At 40.9% G+C, this 10,873-nt stretch overlaps 1 protein-coding gene across 1 annotated transcript; it reads left to right on the top strand.

The window, feature by feature from the left end:
• Positions 1-7,558: 7,558 nt before the first annotated feature.
• mfsd4ab (major facilitator superfamily domain containing 4Ab) lies at positions 7,559-10,873 on the top strand. Its single transcript, XM_046397923.1, has 10 exons — positions 7,559-7,937; positions 8,061-8,259; positions 8,442-8,684; positions 8,813-8,975; positions 9,131-9,246; positions 9,382-9,555; positions 9,662-9,809; positions 9,901-9,971; positions 10,076-10,196; positions 10,303-10,873. The coding sequence occupies exons 1-10, from the start codon at positions 7,708-7,710 to the stop codon at positions 10,395-10,397; spliced, it is 1,560 nt and encodes a 519-aa protein (XP_046253879.1). The 5' UTR covers positions 7,559-7,707; the 3' UTR covers positions 10,398-10,873.

The following is a 10,873-nucleotide window of genomic DNA, read 5'->3' as shown; positions in this document are numbered from 1 at the left end:
GTAGGATGAAAAATGAGCAGTGGCTCAGTTGGTCAGCACTGATCTGAGGATCGTGGTTGTCTTTAGAGAGTCTTTGTTTGGGCCTCTTTTCTCTCTTCTTTGTCCTCCTGACAGTCCATCACTGGTTGAGGCAGAATGTGGTTTTGCCTGGTGAATTGGGGATGAAGATAGCAGGTGCTGTTGCCCCTCTCTGAGCCACATTCACTCCCAGCTTTCTCCCCCTCCATCCATTTCCTCTACCAATACACCCTCCTCCCCCTGTCTACTCGAGGGGGTGGAGTGGTGGTGGTGGTGGTGGGGGGGGGGGTGGATAGGGAGAATGAGCTACTGTATAATGAAGCATGAGAAACACACCCAGAGAAAACATACAGTTTGTTGAAGGTTTTAATGAGTGACGTCACTTTGTCCTGATCAGAATGGCCGACGAGCTGCGTGGCACAGAGCGAAGGCAGTCGTGTGAAGGGTGTGAAGGATTAATGCGTCTGCATCTCTTGTCAGTCACCACTGTGCTTCTCACCGCTGCTTGTGCTGCATCAGTGCCGCAAGAGAAGCCCTGTTTACCCTCACAGTCCACCCCCCCACCTCCTCCTCCTCCTTCCCCACATACCCTCTCTCTGTCTTCCTCTTGCTTTCCCTCAAATAAACACACAGGCTCTGTTCATTACTATTCACCAGGTTTCAGAAAGACACGCATCATTGCTCGGCTCCCTACAACTGTGTCGGGAGAGGCGGGGGAAGAGAAGGGGGACAGGGAGAAGGAGAGGAAGGGAAAAGCAAAAGACATCTTATGATAGAAAAGAATAAATCACCATTGTGATTTCTGTGTTCGGTGTGTGTCCAAACATATATTACCAGACAGCTGAATGCATGAGTTGTTCTCTCTTCTGCCTCTGACACAAAATTCTCCAGGGGGAACAAAGCTGGTTCAGTCTCAATACAGAAATCTGTTTCCCTTTGTTGGGGTTTTGAATTCATCACTTGCCTTTCATTAAACCCACTGAGGTCGTACACTCTAAATTATTATCTGTGCTGATATACTACTACAAAGCTTTCACCCATGAAAGCGGGTGCGAGGCTTGATTTCTGTTCCTGTGTCGGCTCCTTGTAAGCCTTATAGTCTAGAACTGTCTCTCACATCCTTTTCAGGAAAACTGAACTCCACTATGACACTAATTCTTTGTTATGCTGCTTTTAATTTTTCTCTTTAGTCAGCTGTTCCCAGTAGATTGCAATTGTTCTTTAAATTACAGCAAAATCATAAGCTAGGAGGAAATGCAGCAGTGGTAACCTCCAAACATCATACAAATTTGACTCTTTGGGTGAGGTAGACTCTGACACTAGATGATATCAATTGTAAAAGATGTACAGTTGTGTCATTCACCTTGAGCTGCTGTGTTGTGAAAATGAGCAGGAAGACTAGTCTAGTGGAGCTTCTTTTGCTTGTCAACAACTTTCTCTTCCTCAAGGTGTCTGGCAATAAATGAATTGTCTCTGTGAGGATTTACAAATACAAAGGATGTATTTCCTCTTCTGTCCTGCAGAACGTCAGCAGAGAAAGTAAACTGGAGTCTGAATAGGATGTTGAAAATTTGGGTTTTTACAAAAAGTGAAACTGGAGCTGCAGCAGTTAGTCGATCAACAAAACTTTAGTTGGTTTAGCAATTTTTATGATCAATTCATCATTTCATTCACTCATTTTTAAAGGTAAAATCACAAGACCCATTCCAGCTCCTTACAATGTGAGTATTTGAATAGTTTTCTTCTGTGATATTGAACTAGATAACTTCATTTTGTTCTTGTTTGTACAAGTATGTTATCATGAGCTTCTGGAAGTTGCGATGGACATGTTTTTTCATCACTGTCACTTGGAGCCCCACCATAAACCTTGTGAGCTGCACTTGAGCGACACCTTATGAGTAATAAATTCCAGGATTTGTTGTAACATTTTGGGCGGCACGGTGGTGCAGTGGTTAGCACTGTCGCCTCATAGCAAGAGGGTTCCAGGTTCGAATCCCGGTCTGGGTCCTTCTATGTGGAGTTTGCATGTTCTCCCTGTGCCTGCGTGGGTTTTCTCCGGGTACTCCGGCTTCCTCCCACAATACCAAAAACATGCACATTAGGTCAATTGGCTACTCTAAATTGCCCCTAGGTGTGAGTGTGAGAGTGTGTGGTTGTTTGTCTTTGTGTGTTGGCCCTGCGATTGACTGGCGACCAGTCCAGGGTGTACCCCGCCTCTCGCCTGTAGTCAGCTGGGATAGGCTCCAGCTCCCCCGCGACCCTGACGGATAAGCGGTATAGAAAATGGATGGATGTTGTAACATTTTAAAGCAAAGCCCACCCTACGCCTTAAAATCCCACTGAGAGGGTTTAATGTCGTCTTTACTCCATCAAAAGGACAAGTCACAAACCAAAATCTAAAGGTGACTACAATATGCTGTGAAATGCTGAGCCTTTAGAAATGACTGTATGTAGTAGCAAAAACATTGGCGGACACTAATTAACAAGACTAATAATAACCGTCAATAACAGCTTTGAGCATTGGAGTGCAATTAGTTGATATAGCACACAGCAACACTCCATTCGTCTGCGGCACAAAGAGGGGATTGGATGACATTATTTGTGGAAATTTTTTATTATTATTTGTGTGCGGGTGGAAATTCCTGATTGAACATAGATAGATAGATAGATAGATAGATAGATAGATAGATACTTTATTGATCCTGATGGAAATTCAAGGAAGTCTTCGGAAAACCATCAACGTTCCACTGAACTTCAATTCACATGATATTAACACCTGGACTGTAGAAGAATAATGTTAAGCTCTCAGTCCTGTTGTTCCTACTGTTCATACAGGCCAGTGCAAGATGTCTTTTCAATTTGCTCTCAGTGTAAATGATTGTAAACAGAAAACCCGATCACTTTCAATCTCTGTTTTGCTATCTTTGTACTGGATTCACTTTACTTTTAGTAGAAATGGTTTGCCCAGAGAAGGCTCCCTAATCAGTGTCAAGAATGATTTTAAATCAAAGTTATCTCAAACTTCCCTGACTTGCTGTGCTTAGATGACATTTTGATTGACTCATGCACTGACTTTCACAAGTCCTTTATGTCCCAACTGCTTCAGCAGCATCTAGTCTGAAAGCACCGAATCTCATATAGAATGTAGCATCGCTTTGCCCTGCAGACATGTCTGTTTTCATACCACATATCATTGGCTCTATTTTGGGCCTGAGGAGATGTGGTGGGGGTGCACTGCAGGGCATTTCCATCCAGGGCTGCGGAGAGTGACTGGAGAAATAAGGATAGGTGACAGATAAATTTCTTACAGCTCCAAGAGGAGCCTGTGTCATGTCTCCTTCAGCTGAACACCTCCCTTATGTTAATGCATGTACTGAATCAGGTATACCTGCCTGACCTGACAAGAAATAATACACAAACATATTGTGGCATTTCTTTTGCTCACTCATGTGTGATTTAAATATACGCATCCACAGGCTTATAAAGAAATACATCAGGCTTTGGAGGTATTAGCATTTAATCCTTAACATTTACTCTCCTTTTATTGTGTATGGCAGCATGTGCTTTTCTCTGCAGGCTCACTGGACCTTTAACAAACACAGTATACTGTATAAATAAAGCATATAGCAAAAGTGGGAAAGAAGCTAAGAGAAAAAAAAGACAAAAACAGAGCAATCAGATTATCATTCCTGTCACATTATCCTGGCATTGTCTCAGGCTCTCTGACTGAGAGCTGGCTAAATGTCAGGCCTTGGAGATGAGACAGAGAGGAGCAAGGAAATGCTGTTTTTGTCCCCTTTAAACCCTGTTACTGATGTCTTGTTTCTTTGTGTGGCTGCCATCACTAAACCGAGAAAGAAATTCTGTGTTCTGAGTGTGTTCCAGGTGAAGAGAGAGAAGACAAACAGTACGTTTATGAAATATTCACCAAATCAGAATCAGAATTCCTTTATTTATCCCAGAGGGCAAATTCTTTAATTTAAAAGGGCTCATTTTCTGATATGATGAATAATCTATGAATTTGTCGTTTCTCCCACTATTTTGTTTCAGTTATTTCTTGAGTTGTTTAGGTGTTACATGTGTAGAGAGGCAAAGTGGATTGATTCTTGCCTTGAATTGTGGATGAATGAAACACTTGTACGCCATCTGGTGTTGAAACTGTGTATACCAGCAGCTTACAAGCATTGAATGCAGCTGCTGTAAAGTGTTTGGAAACACACAAGTAGGTGATTCTGGAGACAGACAGCTAATTATTGAGTCATTCGTAGATCAGAAAATAGCCACCAACCCAAAAAGTCAGTATTAGCAACATAATTTTTAAAAATTGTATTTACATTACTTCTTGAGCTGCTATATCCTATAGTTCTATATGTCTGTGGTTACAACCTGGACTGATTTTGCATTAGATTGTGGATGAATGTAACACATGTATACCATCTGGTGCATAGAAAAAATGCACACAGCCAAAACACAAGTCCTCTTCTTCTTCATGATTCAGAAATTTTTAAAAACATCAACAGTATAATTCAGACACCAAATGCATTATTTACATGTTTAGAGTATTAGGGAAGAGAAGTACTTAAATGATTAAAACTTTCATTAAAACTTTCATTTCACTGTACGATGGTGTAGTGGTTTGCATTGTCACCTCATAGCAAGAGGGTTCCAGGTTCGAATCCCGGTTCAATTCCCCGTCTGGGCCCTTCTGTGAGGAGTTTGCATGTTCTCCCTGAGGGTTTTCTCTGGTTATTCCGGTTTCCTCCCACAATCCCATAAACATGTACAGTAAGTCAGCTGGCTACTCTATGTTGCCTCTATGTGTGTTAGTGTGTGATTGTCTGTCTTTGTGTGTCGGCCCTGCGAACGACTGGCGATCAGTCCAGGGTGTATCCTGCCTCTCTAGTCAGCTGGGATAGGCTCCAGTCCCCCCATGATAAGCGGTATGAAAACTGAATGAATGAATGAATGAACTTTCATTTGGTCGGTTTCCCTGCAGTGTTGCATGACAGGCGAGACTACTGCGTTTGCGTTCCAGCCAAGAAAAGCACAAGTGACCGACATCATCACTGAACCACAGCACTCACTTGCAGTTGCTTGCAGATTTGTTTACATACACAAACTTTCCTTCCTTAAATGTCACAATGAAAATAGACAATTTATGCCATAAATCCTGTTGATGCCAGCTGGATTGGCTCTTGAAGTTGAAGGAAGAACCTGTTCTGATTTAAATCTGCACAGATTTTGATGTTAAATTTCCAGATTATTTTATCAATGTCTGGTGATTTCCTATAATCTTATTTAACTGTTGCTCAGAAGTAGGTTTCTCTCTCTCTACCCTTTCACACTTCATATGTCTGTTGGAACCTTTATTCCGCATTATGTTTTACATGTACAAAACTTTTTTGCAAACCTTTTATACAATTTCTACAATCTCAAAGCATGAAAGACCTTACAAACACACAGAGAGGTGAACTCAGCCATCAAGCTTTTGTTTGCCAGATGATTTCAAACTTTTGAATGTGGTGTGTGTGTGCAGAGTTTGACACTAGAAGACAATTTTCCCATTCAGCTTCTGCTGACGGAGGAAGGTTTCTCTGTGCTTAACTTAAATAGGAGCAAATGTGAGCCTGGTTCTTGGACATTCTCAGCCTCCAGTGCACATATACTGAGAATGTACTTTTCTTTTTCATTTGAAATGAATAATATTTGCATATTTTTCAATGAGAGATAGAGGGAATCTTTTAACACAGATTGTTATATATCTAACATCGCTGAACAGTGAGTAAAACCTCTCAACATAAACACAATAAATAAATTTAGGTGTGTTAGAGTGGTAGATTTACTTAAGAAATGTCAAACATACAGTGTGTGAGAGATTTTCAAGGCACGTTTTTGTGCTTGTGTTAAAAATCGTGGGCAGTACCTCTTCATAATCTAACCAAAGAGTTCATTCAAAAACAGATGCCCTACTTCAGTAACTAGACGTTGTTGTTGATTTTTAACACTCCCCTGCACAGCTCTAAGATCACAATAGTTGACAATTACCTGGAGAAAGCGTCTTGTGTTGCTATATCTCCAGAAGAGGAAGTGGATGTTAATGAATGCCTTTTGTATAAACACATATATTTCTCACAGTTTAGTACCTGACCAGGATCTCCACCTTGCTTGACGTGTTGGCAAATCAGTTACACGGCTCAGCTCTGCAGGCTACGTGATCCTGGCAGATAAGACTGTGCAGAAAGATACAGTCACATAGAAAGAGAAGCACCTTCTTTAAATAAGACAGCCAACATGGATATGCATTATGTAAATAAATTACTAGGAATTATTATCTAAATAAGTGAAGTGAGTATAAAATTACTCATTAAAAATAATGTGATAAATCAAATAAAGACCCGTGTCATCTTAATGAAGAAAGAACATTAACCTCCCAGTGTCTTTTAGATTCACAGTTCATCATGAGTTCAGTTCATAACGAGTTCGTGTTGACCATAAGCCTGTGACTTCTTCTCACCCTTGCCGGAAGCCCATATTTGGTCACAACCGGAAGAGCTTTGCCTCTCCCATGTAATCATTAAAGGGATTAGATATTAAGTCATTTCATTTATTCATACCTGTGATGGCCAAGTAATACAACACGTTATTTGCCATTTTTCATTATCTAACATAAAACACATATGATTTGAATCCAAAGAACAGTTATGTGCCAAAATCCCAAATATCTAAATCATGTCGTAGCCTGGAGATGCACAGCATCTGCCAGTTTCTTGGCCGTATGACATCTGTTTCTATTTAAAAATGGAGTCAAGCCGCACACATTGTCCATTGTGAGTGTCCTTCCTAAGCTCTCGACTGACCCACACACACAGTGTTTAGAAAAACTCTCAACTCAACAGTAATTATTATACAGACTTTACTGCTTTACTCACACTGACCTCCACAAATGCTGTTCATTCAAACATAGGCAGCTTGAGAGATCCCAGAGAGAAACTGTGTTGTTACATCCTTTGCCCATACGTCACCAAATGTCATCAAGACACTTGGATGAAAAAAGTTTGAAATGTGAGATTCCAAACGGAGCTCTAATGAGACTTCATGAGAAGAAAGAGGGAGTGATGATGTCTTAGAAATTGGAGAGATTACACAAAAAAATGATCAAATGATGTTACAGTGACAGATAAACTCCTAACTTTTCATATGGAAGAATTATTTAATTTTTTATAGTATATTAAGTAATTTTAAGAATCCAGGCTTCTTTCATAATGAGAGCTGCTGCAGGACTGTCCAGGTATGAAAGAGAAGACAACGTGTCCTATGTGTCCTTGCTTCCTGAATGATACTTTTTTTCCATCGATGAGCTGGAAATGCCATGACACATAAAGGCACACTTTGTAGCAGCATTTCACAGACTCTTTTTCATTGCTAATGATTGACACAATTCAAATGGTTCATATTATTGTTGGAAGAATCTCCACTTCACCCATTAACTTGAGGGCATCCTTTTCAGTTAAACAATCCAAGGGGGAAGGAGCCAAGAGCTTTAAAAGGGATCGGGAAACTCATCATACGACAACAGGCATCCACAAAACTTCACTGAGCCTTGGTTACGTATTGACATCGTAGTTATTAGTCGTTAGAAAATCCTTGGAAGTCTATTTCACTGAGGCATCTAGCTTTACTGTGGTCAAAATGTTTATCGACGAGCGGATCGTAACTCTGTTCAAACGGAACGCCCATCACACACTGACCTACTGGAGTGTTTTCTTCAGCTTTGGACTCTGCATTGCATTCCTTGGACCTACAATTTTGGACTTGCAATGTCAGACAAACTCAACTCTTAGTCAGATTACATGGGTATTTTTTTCCCAGCAGTTCTGCTTGCTGATCGGTAGCTCTATTGGTGGAGTATTCAAGAGGACGTAAGTTTCACACATGCACATCTGGATTGTTATTCCCCGCAGACTCCTGTTGTGTTTGGTTGCATAAACAATCAGAAAATGACGGGCATCATCATAACCATATCTGTCTTTTCTTTCTCAAAGGTTGTTCAGTGCCCTAGCTGCTTTGTTTGTCTCAGCTCTCACCATCTCTGTAATATTTGCCATCATCCCTCTGTGCAATAATGTTCTGGTGCTTGCCATTGCCATGGCTGTGTCTGGACTGGCAATGGGCATTATTGACACCATTGCTAACATACAACTGGTGACCATCTATCAGAAGGACTCTGCTGTTTTCTTACAGGTGAAAAGGCCTGACGTGATTTGTTCATATTTCATACATCATATATGGAATAATTTAGCGAGCATCAGGACTATTTTCAATTTTCAACATTGTATAGTCAGTAGTCAAGTTATAAGCAAATTATAGAATGAAAAAATGCAGTAAGTCGAGTCTTTTATCCTTTGTCTTCTGCATTTTTGCAGGCTCTTCATTTCTTCATTGGGTTCGGAGCCCTGGTGAGCCCACTGATTGCAGATCCTTTCCTCTCGGAGACGGGCTGCGGGAATCACACAGAGAATAGTACCGAGATTATGCATCATTTCAGGAGCATGCTGAGAAACAGTCCGATTGCAGAGCACAACATAACTCAGAGCCACCTGCCCCATAATGGAGGGGAAGAGGAGTCCAGTGTGCACTATGCCTTCTGGATCATGGCGCTTATTAATGTAAGACACTGAACGGATGGACAGTAGTAGATGTGCAGGGAAGAGTTACTTCTTTCAAAGTTTCTTAATATGATATCTCAGTTAATTTTTGAAAGTGGAAAAACTGAATATTATTTATGACCCCTCAGCTGCCCGTGCCCATTGCAGTCCTGTTCTTGATGTACCGGGAGCAGCTCATCCCATGTTGCCCCAGCGGCACTCCTCGTCTTCTGGACAAAGATGAACTAGCAATGGAGAACCAGCAAGGGGCCGAGGGCCCTGATGAGGAGCAGAGGGAGCATGAAGCTGGAGGTAAAGAATTGATTTTTAAACAGAAACCCTATTTTAAGATGAATAATGCATTCTTTTCTCTGTGGATTCTCAGTCAGTTTAGATGGAAAAAAAAAAGAAACACAGTAAATTTGTGTGTTACAATCTGTCATTTGTGACTTTTCGCTCCGTTACAGGCCATGGGGATATCTTTAGCTGCTGTCAGAATGATAACCTACGTGGACTGCCAGTATCATTCTTTATGATTCATATCCTTGGTGGAATGGTGCTCTTCATGACCGATGGTATTGTGGTGAGTGAGGAGGTCTGGATAAATAAAATGATGTGCGTTTCACAAACTCTGCTCCCCATGAATTTTTATGAATGCATACATACACACAAAACACAGAAAGTAGGGCACATGAAACAATCTGCTTTCTCCTTTCAGGGTGCTTATGCTGGTTTCGTGTACACCTACGGTGTGTCACCACCCATCTCACTGCCTCATAAGACAGCAGGTTACCTGGCCAGTGTCTTTTGGGCAGCGATCACTGTGGGACGTCTGTTGTCCATTCCTCTTTCGTACCGTTTTCAGCCTGTGAGACTGCTCATGTTCAACATAGTAAGGCCAATTGGACATTTAGAGGTTCTATTCAATCACATTACAGATGAAACAATGGAATTTAAAGGTCAAACACACTAGTCCCCTCTTTTCTTTGTTTTTACAGGCAGGTGCTATTGTTACTGTGTTGATGCTGCTTATTTTCTACACAAGTAGCATCTTCCTGTTTGTCGGGACCTGTCTATGCGGGCTTTTCCTCAGTAGCGTATTCCCCTGTATGCTTGCTTATACCGAAGACATCCTCGATTATCAAGGTATAATGAAGTATTTATAGCAAAATAATGATCGCACAGTAATGGAGTCAAAGCAAGGAGGAGGGAATAAACCATATATTTCATTATGCAGGGTGTGCAACGTCTGTCCTGGTGACAAGTGCAGGGATGGGAGAGATGGTAATGCAGGTTCTGGTTGGCTCAGTAAGTCTGATAAGTATCGTCATCATTATAGAAGGAGAGAGAGTTTCAGAAGAGTCCAGCGAAGATTTAGATTCAGTAGTTTAATGCTGCTATCTCATCCCCAGATTATTCAGACTAAAGGAAGCTACAGCTTCCCACTGTGTGGAATGATAATCGCCTGCATCGGTTTTCTTCTCTTTATTGGTCTCCTGCTGTTTCATCGAATGCACAGAAATTACCTCACAGGTATGTTATCAACCAGCATCCACGCACACCATTACTTCATGTTTCATTCATACTCACAACAACCTCTCCCACCTTCCCAACTCTAACTCCCTCTGCATCCCAACAGGAACGACGAAAAAGTCAGCCATGGTGGAGGAACCGGCTACAGAACAGAATGGATCTGCCAAAACAGAACAGAAAGAGGAGAACGAGAGCAGCTGATGGGGGGTTAAATGGAATAATGAAGTATTACAACAATCCATCAACAAAGAATGTTATTTGCCAAATCACCATGCGCAGGTATACTTTTATTCTGCTGGAAATGACATGACATTTGCAAAGTAAATGCTGTCCTACTTTCAGAAGTTAAAGTTCAAACTCCTAGTTTTTGTTTGGTAAATCACAGACAATGTTCAGCAAATTGTGGATCTGTGTTTTGTTTTATTTCGGGATTTCAAATTTACAATGCCAGGATTATGATGATATTTACATGTAGGATACCTGACGATTTTTTTCCGTTTTGTTTCGGTTTCTGTTGTTCGTTTTAATGGTAACCTTTTGTTTCAACAATGTTTTATGTGTTTTCATTTATCTTTTGGAGCATGTACATGAAAATATGCATAGTGTAAAATATGTACATTTAAACAGTTGTACCAATAAAGTGAACATAGTGTGTTTTCGACTTTGCAGAGAAAATT

This window comes from Scatophagus argus, chromosome 8, assembly GCF_020382885.2.
Source record: "Scatophagus argus isolate fScaArg1 chromosome 8, fScaArg1.pri, whole genome shotgun sequence".
NCBI classification, from domain to species: Eukaryota; Metazoa; Chordata; class Actinopteri; family Scatophagidae; genus Scatophagus; species Scatophagus argus.
This window is presented reverse-complemented; position numbering and strand designations above follow the sequence as displayed.

Coding starts and splice junctions, on each gene's coding strand:
- mfsd4ab (XM_046397923.1), top strand. CDS start 7,708: ATGTTTATCGACGAGCGGATCGTAACTCTGTTCAAACGGAACGCCCAT. Junction 8,685..8,812: donor GGATCATGGCGCTTATTAAT/GTAAGACACTGA, acceptor ATGACCCCTCAG/CTGCCCGTGCCCATTGCAGT. Junction 9,247..9,381: donor TCATGACCGATGGTATTGTG/GTGAGTGAGGAG, acceptor TTCTCCTTTCAG/GGTGCTTATGCTGGTTTCGT.